A 15,849-nucleotide genomic window follows, 5' to 3' on the forward strand; every position below is an offset into this window, starting at 1 on the left:
ATAATGCTGAAATGTTAAACTGTCGAAAAGTTGTGTAAATGATATGACCCCTTTAAAATGGTACTTATAAAAATGTAGGAAAATAAAAGCATATGCAAACTCACCAGGGATGGATGTTCCCAGGGCTACAAACACCACAGCGGTGACTGAGTCCTTCAGGCCAATGGTGCAGCCGAAGTGACTGGCCAGATCACCGATCACAGCAGTCAATAGACCGATGATCACAATGGAAACAATGAAACACGCCCACCCGTTCCAATATTCCGTGGGCGGGACGCAGGCGAACAGAACCTTCCAGAACACAGTCAGGAAGTGCATGACATAGTCGAAACAAGATGGCAGACGTTCCTCTCCCCCCTCATCCTCGTCCTCATCTCCTGAGATAAAGACAGGATGACAGAAATAAAGAGCGAAAGCAAGAAAGAAAGAAAGGAAAGCAGAATGGGGGACAGGAAAAAAAAGAAAATGAAAAATGTTAGTATTGTCATGTCATCTTCCATACCTGACCAAAGCCATCTATTTGACACCATGGTGATTTAGGGGTCCTGTTGCCTTGGTAACACAGGCTGTTTGATAGTCACGGTAATTGAAGGCTACATACTGTGAGAGCATCGTTTTTATTTCAACACAGGTTCATAAAAGACTAATACGCGGGACATTTCCATTTTATTTTGGGGGGAAATCTGTAGGAAACAGCTGATAATACTACATTCTTATTCATATGTGAATAGATCAAATTAGGCAAAATGTTTGTAAGACAAAGGTTGCAGGATGAGGAGAAGCATGTAGGAGTTCTGTGGGCTCAGTTTTCATGTGGGCCGGGGAATGTGTCACAACAGTGTTAGAAATATTTGTGTGTGAGCAATATGAGCATGAGTGTATATTTATATAATAACTGACTTTTGTTGCTTTTAGTACATTTCTGTGAGTTTTGAGGTGATCTACACTACCGTTTAAATATTCGGGGTCGGTAGGATTTTTAAAGCTGCATTTATTTGATCAAGAATAAAGTAAACAGTAATATTGTGAGACATTATTACAATTCATAATAACGATTTGAATATATTTTAAAATGTCATTTATTCCTGTGACGGCAAATACATTTCCAGCATTATTACTTTAGTCTTCAGCGTCATGTGATCCTTCAGAAATCCTTCTAATATGCTGATTTGCTGCTCAAGAAACATATATTATTATTATCATATCCAAAACAGTTCCTTAGTTTGTTTTGTGGAAACTATGATTTATTTATTTTTTGATTAATAGAAAGTTCAAAAAGAACAGAATATATTTGAAATAGAGATAATTTGTAACATTATAAATGCCTTTATTTACCCTAAATCAGTTCAATACATACTTGGTGAATAAAACTACATTTAAAATTGTATCATTTAGCAGACACTTTTATCCAAAGCATCTTACAAATGAAGGTAACAGAAGCAATCAAAACAACAAAAGAGCAACCATATATAAGTTTTGTGTTAAGTCCCAGTTAGTCTAACGCAGTACATGTAGCAAGGTTTTTTATAGTGTATAAAAAGTTGAGAGAAAAGAGACAGAATAGATGTAACTAGTGTTAGAGTGTTATAAAGTTATTGTTTAAAAAAAAAAAAATTAAATAAAAAACAAGTAGATAGAATAGAAAAAGAAGAGAGAATGCTAGTGTAAGAGGGTCACGCTTTTGTTGTTGTTGTTTGTTTTTAATATAAAAAGAACAAGAAAACAAGTAGATAGAATAGAAAGAGGGAAAAAGAATAATTGCTGAATATGAGCGAACATTTGAACACAGTTTTCTTTTTGCACTTTTAGTTCAGTGTTGTTTATTGTTGGTAATCACCTGCACTGACAGTTATGGCCTCCATGAATTGTTCTCTCCAGGAATTTGTGCCCACGACCAGAGCCAAGTTAGTCTTCTTAATCAGCTTATCTACTGTACTCTACAGCGAATACACAAAATATATTACATTAAACATAACTACGCATAATAAAATCCTTCCATAATGAAAAAGACTGCTAGTCTCTGAAATTTTGTGTACGCGTGTGTGTGTGTGTGTGTGTACCTTAAACTCATACGACTCCTCAATGATAATCTCTATTTTTGCATGCTCGCCCAATACAGGCTTCCCCATCTCTGCTATTCTTCTGGCTTCCTCCTCTTCTGATGACAACTTCCTGTCTGGAATATCTACAAGAGATAAAAAGGTGAAAAGAAACTTCTGTGCTGTTTTGTGTGTCAAATAAGTACATCAAACACACACACACACACAAACACTAAGTAGTAAACACACATCATTCACATGCACTCTATAATCAGTGGGCTTTTTGTCCCTTTTAAATGATTTATACACATTTATGCAATAATTATTTTGTATATTCATTAATATTCATTTATGGTCTCTATAAACTGCACTAAATTCACGTGCAAATTTAGGGTCAACAGGGCTCATTCATGAAACACAAGCACAGCGAAGTCATGTAAAACGTTCATAATGTCATTCTTACGTAACTTGTCACACTGAAACGAATGTGACTACTTACATAACACCGTTTTTACAAACAATTTTGTACAGAAATGGGTCCTGGTTTTATTTTATGGGGCCAACTGTCACTATAGTTTCTGTAATTAGAAAGACTGCACATGCAAACACACACACATTTTGTTTGACTGAACCAAGTGTGAGTTGTGCTGTAAAACTGAGTTATTCAGAAGGACAACAGCACAACATCCACACACACACACACAGCACAAATACACACAGAAAAGCCTGAAAGTTGAGATGAACTTTCAAAACACCCTGAAACCCGAAGCTTATCTTCTGCCGCACGTGTTAAAACAGACAAACCTGGAGACACACGTGTGTGAGGCAGACAAGACCACAGTTACTGCAGCTGGCCTCATCTTACTTCACACATTCACTCAAACTTACCATCAGCTAATAACAGAGCTGTGTGTAGAGGAAAAAAAAGAGAGGGAGGGGTGGAATGACATGAAGAAAACATTAGACAGATAATGGTGAAAGGGAAATGCAGTGAAATGTTGGACAGGGTTTATTTACTCAGATAAACATGAATAAAAATATTAGCAGCCTCTGGCGTTTCATCACCCTGCCTGGAATCTCTGAGCTGGACAGGTGCGACAGGTGTGACCGAGCAGATGTGATCAGATGTGATAGTGTGGGCCGATCCAGAGCGCCGGAGCAGGTGCTTGCCCCTGGCAAAGGGAGTGTCGGAGTAGCATTTGAGATGTGGCGACAGAACAAAGAGGTGCTAAAGCTACGCTGATTATTCACACACGTTTACTTTCCCTATTGTGATGCGGATTTCCTATAGACTTCAAATCCTTTTACAGTGTGCTGACGGTATTGTGTGTTCCCTAAACCTCTGAAAACCCTTTTTGCATTTAAGATTTTTGTATTTCAATTTGAAACATTATTTGGTAACCATTCAAGGAATATTTCACCCCCCCAAAATAAAAGTTATATTATTATTTATTCACTCTCATGACATGTAATTCCAAACCTATAAGATATTCTTTCTGTGGAAAAAATATTTCGCAGCAATGGGGTCTAATTATTTTGGTTGTTTTAAACCCATAGTTTGTTGTTTTTATATTATATTGATGAAAAAAATACACATATATAAATATATATATATACACACACACACACACACACACATTTAATAAAGAAGGAAAGCAATAGAAGTTTGGAATGACATATGAGGGAGAGTAAATCAGAAGTTTTAACCATTTTCTTAAATGTTCTTAACCAAGGCCTCCCAGTTGTTTGTGACTTTCTGTCTAAATTTACCAACAATTTCTACCCAACAAAAAATGTTAGAGTTTGGCTTTGCTACAAAAATTTATATTCACTATAAAAAATCCTAGGGGTGCACGATAAATATCAGCCGATAATTAATTTGCATCTCGTCAGTAAAGCCGGATCTCTAAACACCCATAAATTCAGGGGCAGCATGGATTTGCGCAGCTTGTCAGTTAACAATGGCTCTGTGTAGTAACAAGTGCTCTATGTAAAATTACGCACCTGGAATTTGCGGCTGATTAGAGAACCGGCTTTACTGACGAGATGTGCATTAATTATTGGCCAATATTTATTGTGCACCCCTAAAAATGCGTAATGAGTTTTAAAGATTACCTTTTACATCATGATTACCAAAGCACAGTTAGCATACTTTTCTAGAAATTTTGCCATGGTGTTAAAACTGGTACACTATTGTCGTTAGTGAAAACAGAGTGGCGATGCCATGGGTGGAAACGTGCAGATTAAGGGGCAGTAAAATTATAATAAGTCCCCCTTTCTTCAACATGGAGGAAGCTTGTTTTTCATCAAGCTTGCAGAGAAAGGCTTACAAAAAAAAATTACTGGGATTTCCTGGGTTTGTAGATGGGTTTGTCGATTATAGAACTTCAGTCACATTTTCATGATATGTCAGCTTTAAGATATTATTATTTTACATGACTTTACAAGTTCTAGAAACCACACTTTTAAAATAACTATCTAGAACTTTCAATATAATGTAAGCTCTAGTTCTTCAAATTCTTGATTTTAGCTTAATTTAATGCTAGTTGTGTCATATTGTAAAGAATCTTGTAGTCCCCTGAGAATCACTGAAAATAATCACTAATCACTAAATAATGAGAATTTTCATTTTTGGGTGAACTATCCCTATATAACAATAAGGTTAAATTAGTTAATGCATCAGGTTTCCTGAATTAACGACAATTTTTTATTTATTTACATAATTTATTAATCTAGCACCCGGACCCACGCACATTTACAAAAATAGCATTAACTAAAGGAATCAATTTCTTTGTCTCTCCATTACTCTCTTTTTTTCTCTGTGTGTATATAATGACTTTAATAGTTCTCTAATCAGTGCTGTAATTTTCTGTTGCTGAGGATGAATGAGATGGTGAACAAACAAGCTTTGATTAAATGTGTGTGTTTGTGTGTGTGTGTGTGCTGAGATGAAAATATCGACCAATAATGAGAAGCTGGATGTGTAAATAAGCCCATAATTTATGTTCAAATGTGTCTGCGAGTAGGGTTGTTTGTGGAGGGGGGATGTGGCTTGATGCACATTATTAACCCGTAATTTGTGTAGCGTCATCAGCTCTAGGCTTTTCAACATGTCTGCTTCATGATAACACACAGACGTGTCAAATGCACAAAGGAATTCATTTAATCTGTTCGCCAGAAGATTCGATTCAACAGTTCAGCGTAGATCTATTGCACATCAGCGCTAGCACCAGCTGATGATACCCTGGCAACAGATTCCAGACGGCTCTCTCCTCCCAGCATCCTGTGAGGTAATGGGATCGTGGGACATATATTCAGACGAAAACTCCCCTGTCAGTGGCTCATTTATAGCTATTCCATCATCAGACACATCTCTTCCTTTAACACACACACACACACACATAATGAGTGATTCACTACTGAAGATCTTCTCTTTAAACACTCTCATCTGGGACATGTGGTAGGGGTGTTGCTGGTTTGGGCACTATGGGATATTAATCGCACACAGATGCAGCGCAATAGATCTCCTGTCTGTCTCTCTGTCTTCTACTTTTCTCATGTGTCTCTAACTCGATTCTGTTTGTCATTCTCTCCTCACCTGGCTCAACCCTTTCTGTCTTTCTTTGCCTGTCTCACCCTTCTTTGCTTATTTGTCTCACACCTCTTCTGCTTGTCCTTTTCTCCTCATCTTTATCACAATTGTCTGTCTCTCACTGTCTTTGTTTACCAAATACCAAAAAAAAAAATTAATGTCCCTGTTAATGTCTTATGAATGCCTGAAAATGTTTTACAGTAGTTAACATTAAAAAAAAAAAAATTATAACAAAGTTTAAATGAAAAATTGGGTTCATGATGAGAATTAAGCAATTGTAACAAAACATGATTAGAAAAAATAGTAAGATATTAAAGTACTAGCAATGTTTTTAAAGAAAATATGAAGAATATGACTGTCAAATCGGCTATTCATAGAAAACAATGTGAACATTGAAAAAAATACATTGTTTTTATTTGTTCAATGTTAATATTTGTTGTGTGTGTGTGAAAAGTCAATACACATTTAAAGAAATATACAATTCAAAATATTGTTTTTACAAATATATATTTTTCACAAATTCTGCATTACTTTTTGTCAAGCACTAAATTAAGTAAAATTGACTAAAATAAAAAAATATAACTACATTTAATTAATTTTTTTGTCAAAATTGATATTTGTATAAAATAAAGAAAATAAGATACGACAAAAAAAAAAATAAAATAAATAATAATAATAATAAAAAAAAAAAAAAAAAAAAATATATATATATATATATATATATATATATATATATATATATATATATATCATTCCTGTTTTGCTCTTCTCACTATTTCCTGTCTTTTTTCCATCACTTACCAGTCTCTCTCTGTCTCCTGTCTCACAGCTTTCCTGTCTGTCTCACCCCCTTCTTCGCAACTGCCTCTACTGCCACATTTTCATATTTATCCAGTTGGTGTATAAGAGCGTTTAATGCCAAAGAAAGCATCCTGTATTAAAAAGTACAAAGCTGGGAATATTTCTTTAGATCCCTCAACAGCTCTCACATATTTTGCAGTGACAGCACAGGATCAGCAGATCTAAAGTCATGTTCTGATGTAGGACAAGTGATGTGTCTTCTATTACAGGTTCAGTGTCAAAAACACCTACAACCCATTTGATACAATGTTTTATCTCTCTGCAAAGAAAAAACAACAACTTGCGTTACTGAATATACAGCGTGAATCATACCAGTGCAAATAGTGCACAAAAACAAAAGACTCTGGTTCTATTAAGGCAATAAAAAATCCTTATGAGTGAGTCAGTTTGGTTACTAAATTTAAGGAATAAAAATAAAATTTTAATTATAAGTGGTTGGAAAGGCATGAAGATTTTTTGTTTAGTTTTTTTTTTCGGGTGAACAACTCCTCCAATCTGACTCACTCACAGAATAATTAGAATTGTTCACTAAAAAATCAAATATCCAGAATTATTAAAAAAGACTCAGAATTAGAACCACAATAATTTAATTACATACAGCGCTATATAAAATTCCTGCAATTAACAGTGTATTTCTCCATGGAAACAAACATGGAATGTTCATATTTTGCTTATTATTGGTTGTCAATCAAATTGCACTTATTAATGCGCATATATCTGACTTTGAGGAACCTTTTCCCCCCTGATTTCTCTGAATATCAAAATGTAATCTTGTTTGAATCCATCTTGGCTTGAAAATAAAGAAATATCTAATGAATAATTAATAAACTGCTTGTTTACAAGCACACAAGTGAGGAGACAAGCCAACATGTTGTTTCTGTGGCTTAGGTAAGTTAATAAGTAGGTTATTTAATGTTGTCTAGGCGAGATGAGAGCTCAAACAGAGAGGACCAGCTGTTCTTCATCTCTCATTCTTTCTGAAGGGTATAATACTGGGACAAGGACACATGCATACATGCAAACACACACACACACACACGTACACTGCAGCGCAGCACTGCAGTACGTGCTGGTAGCATTGACCACGTCTGCCTGATTTATGGAGAGATATTGAGAGACACACTTGACTACCTGGGGTGTGTGTATGTGTGTGTGTGTGTGTGTGTGTGTGTGTGTGTGTGTGTTTGTATTCATTTCTCATACTCTTTGAGATCCCATACTGGCATTTAAGGTCACTGTGTACTGAAACTCCAAAGAAGTCAGTTAAAAAAGCAACACTGCCAGCTAATCCTTCACATAGGGCACAATCCTAAACAATAATGTCAAGACATTTATTAAACTATATAAAAACTGGAAAACAAAGACATTCTTAAAGCAATACAAAAACGTCATGGCAGCATTTCTTGCGTGAGTTGGAGATGAGTCAGTTTGAGAGCTGTGCCCAGTGGGTCTTCATTGAATTCATGTGCTTTGAGTCAAAGTCCCTTTAAGGCAAGTCGGTCCACTCGGCAGCCATCTTGGCCATGCCGCTGGGTAGATATTTTTATCTAACCTATAGGCATCCTATCTACTTGAACAGGGAAATCTCGGAAACTGCTGGGTATATAAAAAATTAAATCTGACAAAAATAGTTTAAAAGTGTTTCTTCTTCAGCTAAAAGCAGGCAAAACACATTTTTTTCTCATTTATTTCTCTATGACTAGTTTATTTTGTTATACTGGCTCTATTTGAACCTGTGGGGTCATCCAAGGTGCCCTCTACTGGAAGCATCCATTCATAGAGTCAGAAACATTGCATAGTACAGTGAAAGCAGATTTACATCACCATTTAAGCGTTTGGAATAATAAATGTTTTATTGTATCTGAAATAGGTCCCTTATGGTCCAAGAAGCTACATTTATTTGACTGATCATAGAGTAACGCAATTTTGTGAAATAATATTACATTTTAAAATCAAATGTTTTCTATTTTATATATTTTAGTACTTAATTTATTCCTGTAATGTCATTATTGCAGTTTTCAGAGTCACATGGTCAATTAGAAATCATTTGGTGCTTGAGAAACATTTCCTATTATCATCAATGTTGAAAACAGCTGTGCTGCTTAATATTTTTGTGAAAACTGATATATTTTCTTTGATGACAAGGATTCTATGAAAAGTATTAATTTCTTTAAAAAAAAATCTTACTGACACCAGATTTTTGAAAGGTACTGTATGTGAATGAACCTCAAACAACAAGACGCTCGCTACTCACAATAGAAAACAACAACACTGAAAACATAGAACATGACCGCACAAAGAGCCACTGGATGAATGGAAATGAATTTAGAAATGAGTGAATAGATTAAATGAATAGCAAAAGAGGATGATGGTCACGGGATGTGATCTTTCTGTTTGTACATGCTGTGTGTGGGTGTGTGTGTGTGTGTGTGTGTGCTTTTTACCTTTCTGAAGGCTCATGTCCACCATGCGTGGTTCTGCCAGCTCCAGATAGAAGTTTTTGTTTTTTTCATACTCCTCATCATCAATGATTTTAACCTGTATGGTTTTGCTGAGAGAGGAAGAGAGAGAGAAACACATTATCAGGGGTCACTGATCAACTGCAGTTCAAAAGTTTGGGCTTGGTAATATGTTTTAAAAGAAATTATAACTTATTGAGACTTAAGATGCTTATTAATCTTACACAATTTTTATATTTTAAATAAAAAAAATTCTTATAACTTCTTAATTCACTGAAGAAAAAAAATACAAAATGGTTTTCACTAAATTATTAACACAGCTGTTAGATAATAAGAAGAAATGTTTCTTAAACACCAAATCAGCAAATTAGAATGATTTCTGAATGATCATGTGACACAGAAGACAAGAGTAATAGCTTCTGAAAATTCAGCTTTGCATCACATGAATATTACATTTTAAAATATACTAAAATGGAAAATGCATAGAATAATGCATTTACATTTACATGTATATTTAATCAGTTAGCAGATGCTTTTATCCAAAGCAACTTACAAATGAAAACAATAGAAGCAGTCAGACCAACAAGAGAACAACAACAGTATACAAGTGCAATGACAAGTCTCAGTTAGTCTAGTACATAACATGTAGCCAGGTTTGTTTGTTTTTCTCAAAAATATGATAAACAAGGAAAGAAAAGGTAAGTGCTAGTATTAGATGGTTGAGTGTTGGCGAAAAAGGTGAGTAAAATGGCACTGTTTTACTGTATCTTTGATCAAATAAATGGAGCCTTGTTGAGGAGAGGTCAAAACTGAAAAAAATGTTAACACCACCAAACTTTGAATGTATATGTACATAGATAAAAACAGCCAATATAATTTCTACTGTATTTTGAAGATATATTGGTTCTTCAATGAACATATATAAGATTGAATTAAATGAAGAATTATAAAGTATCCTGAATGTAGCAAGCTAATTCTCTAAAGGCTAGCGTTCACTACAGTAGCCTAACTCATTTCCTTACAGAGTAGTTGATATCTTAGCTAGCAACACAGCGGTAGTAACATTGGCAAATTTTTGATTTGTGTTTATTTAAAGAATCAATCTCTTAACACCTCTTATCTGTAACATCCATTTCCCTCTCACACTCTGTCACTCTTTCAATGCTAAATTCTCAGCATGTGTGTGTGTGTGTGTGTGTGTATTTATAACTCCACATGTGATTGATGTTGACCTGGTTTCTCTGTGACTGTGAGTAACACCTGTTTCAGATGTGTTTCAATGAGAGTTCCTGTGTGTGTGTGTGTGCGCACGCGTGTGTGTTCGACCTGTGAACATCCCCCTCCCTCCATTCGGATCAGTTACTCACAGTACAGCTGTCCGCAGATCCACGCCGCTTCATCTCTCTCTAATATGTCTTTCAGTCTAACATACTCATGTTCTCATTCCCTCCTGCTCCCCTTCCATTAGCGGACACATTATACTCAAACATCCTCAGCCTCTCTCACTCACACTCACACAGCGAAGACAGACAACGCGCATACACACACACACACACACACACACACTATATGTATATATATATTTTTTTTTAATACAAATATTTTGTAACAATATAAGACTTTACTGTTACTATTTATCAATTTAATGCATTCTTGCTGAATAAAAGTATATTTCTTTGAGAAAAAACATACATACAATAAAAGTATTTATTGCATTTTTGTTTTTACAAAAAAATAACACAAATTGTAAGAAAATAGAAGCTTTTATGATTTTATCAAGATGTCATTAAATAAAGTAAGGGTAAACTTGAACTATTTTACAATGTTACACGTTCAATGCTTTTAGTTTATAATCTGTTCCAAAAGGTTTATGTATAATTTAAAGTCATTTATAAAATTTAATAAATTTGGTTTGCAAAGAGCTTAAATGTCATTCAAAAAAAAAAAAAAAAAAACATTTTATACACAAATTGATATCGTACAACCCAGTTTTCTATTACATGGTTTTATAAAATTACAGAATTTAGTATCATACCAGTAAAGAAATAAAAAAAAAAGTTAATGAAGTGCTGCATAAAAGGAATGGCACATGTGCTGTGGTTAATAGTCCATTTGCCTGGACCAAGACACGTGTATATGTGTATGTGTGTTTGAGTGTACAGGGCTAAAAGTAAAGGATATACAGCAAACAAGATTTATTTCTGTATTGAGAAAAAAATCCCTACAGCGGCTCCTCCACCTGCTCCGAGCTGTAGTGAATCGGCAGACTGCCTGAGCTTGCCACAAATGAATCTAAACCTTGCATATGAGCTTGAAATCAGAAAAAACAACATTCCTCCTCTGTTGTTTTACCATTTTGGGAACTAAATGGAATCTTAAGCCTAAAACACACTTTCACGGACTGCTACATTCCAAAATGTGATCTAGGATTTACCCGAGATGATGCCAGTTTCACAAGGTGTGTGCTGATGTCTTGACAATGCACTAAAAAGCATAAATACTCAGCCGTCTACGTTCTCTGGCACCGTTTGTGATTTTCAACAGTATCACACTGCAGAGCTGGCTTTGCTGATACCTTCAATCTAGAACATCTATCAGCAAATCTGCTTGGAATGTATCTGGTTGCCATAACAACTCCAGGCGCTTGCTGCTGTTTTTGCTCTTAGCCATCCTGAAAAGTACAAGCACTAGAATGTTACAAGCTGATTTGAATTGAACAGTTTTAGCTTCCAATATTATTTCAAAAAACTAAGACCATTATAGACCGATACTCCACTCCAAAGTGAAAATTTTCTCATTGATCACTTATTAATCACACAGACAGCGTATGCTCTTCTGTGTCAGCCGCGACACTAGGATACGTTTTCTACGTATATTTACACTTTGATTTTAAAGAAAACAGTGCATCTGTGTCGTGCGGCTGAGACAGAAGCACGTACGCTGCCTGCGTTCAGCTCACATTCTCCAAAATGGAGCTACGGTGATTTGGAGAGACACAGAGGAGATTAATTATTGAATAAAGTCGTTCTTTTTGTTTATTCGCACAGAAAAAGTATTGTTGTCGCTTCATAACATTACGGTTGAACCACTGATGGCTGATTGGCTATTCTGACGACATCTTTTATACTTTTCTGGACTTTGACAGTGTATTTTACTTAGTCTCAAGCCTTCTGGTTTTCATCCAAAACATCTTAAAATGTGTTCCAAAGACGAAAGAAGCTTTTACGTGTTTGGAACAACATGGGGGTAAGTGATTAATAACAACATTTTCATTTTGGGGTGGAGTATCCCTTTAACCTTAGTGGTCAACCACAGTATTTACTAAATTACACATGTTTTGTTATTTCTATCTGAACTAATGCTGCCAATTTCAGCTGCCAACTACAACAAATGTGTTACGCTGACAAAACACACAATCAATACATTTCTTAGTAGACCTGCTAAATACTAATGGTATCAATATTAGAGAATGATGCTCTGATCTCAAAAACTTTGTTCATACTGCCCCAGTCCTTCTGTACTCACTTCACATACACTCATTTTGCAAGTAATAAAACTGAAGCAAACTGTGTAGACAATATCTGGTATATTTATCTTGGATAAAGTCATCACAATGCTAAGAGACAATAAAGTAGAAGCATTCATAATGGAAAGAAAAGATGAAAGTCATTTAAGTCCATTCATCTTATGGTATGGACTGTGTGAGGAACATGCAATTTCAAGTGTTTTCAAGAACAATTACCCAATTGTGCTTGGCATTACAGTAATACAGTTTTCTGACAGACAGAGAAAAAAAACACCCTTGAAATATGAGTTAACTATTTAGACTAAATAACATTTTCAAAACATTTTTTTTTTTAAATATCATAAAAACCACATAGATGGCAGATTTTATAATTCATATGCTTTTGGATTGCTTTTCAGATTGAAACAAAAAAACAAACAAACAATCAATAAAAAAACATGGGTTTTAGGTGCATACATCATGAAGAATTAATTTTTATTCCCTGTCTGAACACAGCTTTACACCATGTCCTAACCAAGCGTGATACAGCAACAAATGATAAAATCTTGCTCACGTTAATGAGAATTTCTGCCCTAAACAGCTGTGCCCATGATAAGCGGTGAGACATTTTGTGTTCGAATTTCATAATTAATTTATTCATGCAAATCAAAACCTGAGATATTTCAGCGCACAAAGAGATCTATTTTCCGGCAGAGTTTTAGTGTCGTCTTTAATCAAACACACCTGAACAAGCTAATCAAGGGTTCAGCTGAAAATACAGTTGAGGCTAAACTCTTCAAGTTAGCAGATCCACACAGTTTAAGATATTTTAGATTTAGTCCGAGAGCTCTCAGTCCCTCCATTGAAGCTGTGTGTACGGTATACTGTCCATGTCAAGAAAGGTAAGAAAAACATCATCAAAGTAGTCCATGTGACATCAGAGGGTCAGTCAGAATTTTTTGAAGCATCGAAAATAAATTTTGGTCCAAAAAAAGCAAAAACTACGACTTTATTCAGCATTGTCTTCTCTTCCGTGTCTGTTGTGAGAGAGAGTTAAAAACAAAGCAGTGTAGTAATGCAAACTGTTTTGTTTTGAACTCTCTCACGACAGACACGGAAGAGAAGACAATGCTGAATAAAGTCGTAGTTTTTGTTATTTTTTATGCTTTTTTATTTGGATGCTTCAAAATATTATAAGTGACCCTCTGATGTCACATGGACTACTTTGATGATGTTTTTCTTACCTTTCTGGACATGGACAGTATACCGTACACACAGCTTCAATGGAGGGACAGGGAGCTTTCGGACTAAATCTAAAATTTCTTAAACTGTGTTCCGAAGATGAACGGAGGTCTTACGGGTTTGGAATGACATGAGGGTGAGTTATTAATGAGATCATTTAGATTTTTGGGTGAACTATCCCTTTAAATTAATTACATTTCAGTTTAAGTTTTACATCTAATATGTTTTTTACATTTAATTTCAGTTTAGCTTTATTTCAATTAAACGTGATATATGTGGATTACGTAAGTGAATGCGCTGATGACGTATCTTGTCTGTGCGAACCAGGTGCACAGAGGTATGCAAATATATGTTGACAGGCAGGTAGAAAAGTCAATTGGGCGAACATTTTTCGGTCCTACACAGAATATATAAATACAGACTTTATTTAAATTAATGAAAGTAATTTTCAATTGATTATTTGGTAACACTTTAGAATAAGGTTCCATTAGTTAATGTTAGTTAAGTACTTTAGTTAACGTGAACTAAGCAAGAACAATCCTTCAACAGCCTTTATTAATCTTAGTTAATGTTAATTTCAACATTTACTAATGCATTATTAAAATCAAAAGTTCTGCTTGTTAACATTAGTTAATGCACTGTGAATTAGCATGAGCTAACAATGCATAATTGTATTTTCAATAACTAAGATTAATAAATACAGTAATAAATGTATTGTTCATTGTTTGGTCATGTTAATTAATGCATTAACTAACATTAACTAATGGAACCTTATTCTAAAGTGTTATCGATTATTTTAACAGTTTATTTTCAGTTAACAACAACACTGCTGAAGTGAATTATCATCAGGCCCTGAGCTGACTGATGGACATCAGTTTAATTTAAAACTAACTTGCTCACACACACTCTCTCCCACGTGTTCTCTGTACGAAAGCAGTAGTGTTGTGTCTGTGAGGTGTTCTGTGCATATTGGTTGTGTTTATGCAACATCTTTTTCATCTATATTCAGTAATTCAGAGCTGCAGGCACAGAGACACTCTTGAGCATCATAACTGCACCAGAAATATGCAACTAAGAAACCTCTCATCGTCTCATCTGCGTACAACACACACGCACACAGATATCCAAATCAAGAGTGAGGAGGAAGGAGAGAGAGTCTATGTTCTCCCCAGTGTCACCCTGATTATATAAGAGACACGTGCTAAAAATAAACCCTGCAGTGTAAAGGGTGTGTGTGTGTGAGAGAGAGAGTGCATGCATGTCTGCACTGATGGGTAAATACACACACAACCAGAGATACACGTTCACAGACTAATTTGTTGCAAACACAAACACACACTGTGCATGCACACACACACACACACACACACACACACACACACACACGCATGCCTGCGAGCTCGTGTTCTCTGTGGTTGCCAAGGAGACACAGCTTCCTTCAGCTGAAAAGGAGCAAAGCTCTGGCTCCCCAAACACACACACATACTTTAGCCTTCCCAGTTACTTTCTCGATTCAGAACACGCATATTTGTGTGTGAAAATGTCTATATAAGATAAGTTACTCTTGTTAGTGTTGTTTCCTTGAGCTCACCTCAGGCAACACTCCACTGGCGGCTATTAACAATAGACCGGAACCTCGTACTCCAGGGTGGTCAGCGCTAGTGGCGCTAATAACATGCTTAGCTAGCTGCTAGCGTGACGCTGAGACTCAGATGGGGCCACTTCTGTACTCAACTGTGAGTATTGCCCTCTGATTAACCTGCAACCTACCGGCACAGTCTATATTAACAATCGCTAAGTGCCAAATGCAGTTAAAAATTTACTTTGGCAAGAGAAAATAGTTACTCAGTAGTGGCTGATACTGCAGTGTGATATATGGTTTAAATTGACTTTATGATATAATTCATATTAAAATGGAAAAAACTGTTATTTTAAAGGGATAGTTCACCCAAAAATGTACTCTTGATTAGGGGTGCGATGATAAATCAATTCCTGGATTTCTATCTAGAATTGTTTCTGAGCTTTGTTTTTGACAGCAGATGGCACAGTGTGCTTTAGAAACAGCCGCTGCTTGCTTCCAGTTCCTTACACACCACTTGAACCTAAAATAATCATTCATAAAGTTCTTAAAGTTTGAAGCGTATTACAAGA

The 15,849-nt window shown here is 35.5% G+C and overlaps 1 protein-coding gene across 3 annotated transcripts in view; it reads right to left on the minus strand.

The window, feature by feature from the left end:
• slc8a3 (solute carrier family 8 member 3) overlaps positions 1–15,849 on the minus strand; it is a 36,345-nt gene that overhangs the window by 2,663 nt on the left and 17,833 nt on the right. The window contains exons 3-7 of one of the 3 annotated variants that reach the window (XM_026223631.1): positions 8,937–9,043; positions 2,928–2,945; positions 2,061–2,185; positions 1,838–1,937; positions 105–374 (exon numbers count right to left, since the gene is read on the minus strand). In XM_026223631.1, coding sequence (XP_026079416.1) covers positions 105–374; positions 1,838–1,937; positions 2,061–2,185; positions 2,928–2,945; positions 8,937–9,043 — 620 coding nt within the window. Of the gene's footprint in view, positions 1–104; positions 378–1,837; positions 1,938–2,060; positions 2,186–2,927; positions 2,946–8,936; positions 9,044–15,849 lie in introns of all 3 variants that reach the window. The other 2 variants (XM_026223630.1, XM_026223633.1) reach the window with 2 other exon arrangements.

Source organism: Carassius auratus, chromosome 38, assembly GCF_003368295.1.
Source record: "Carassius auratus strain Wakin chromosome 38, ASM336829v1, whole genome shotgun sequence".
NCBI classification, from domain to species: domain Eukaryota; kingdom Metazoa; phylum Chordata; class Actinopteri; order Cypriniformes; family Cyprinidae; genus Carassius; species Carassius auratus.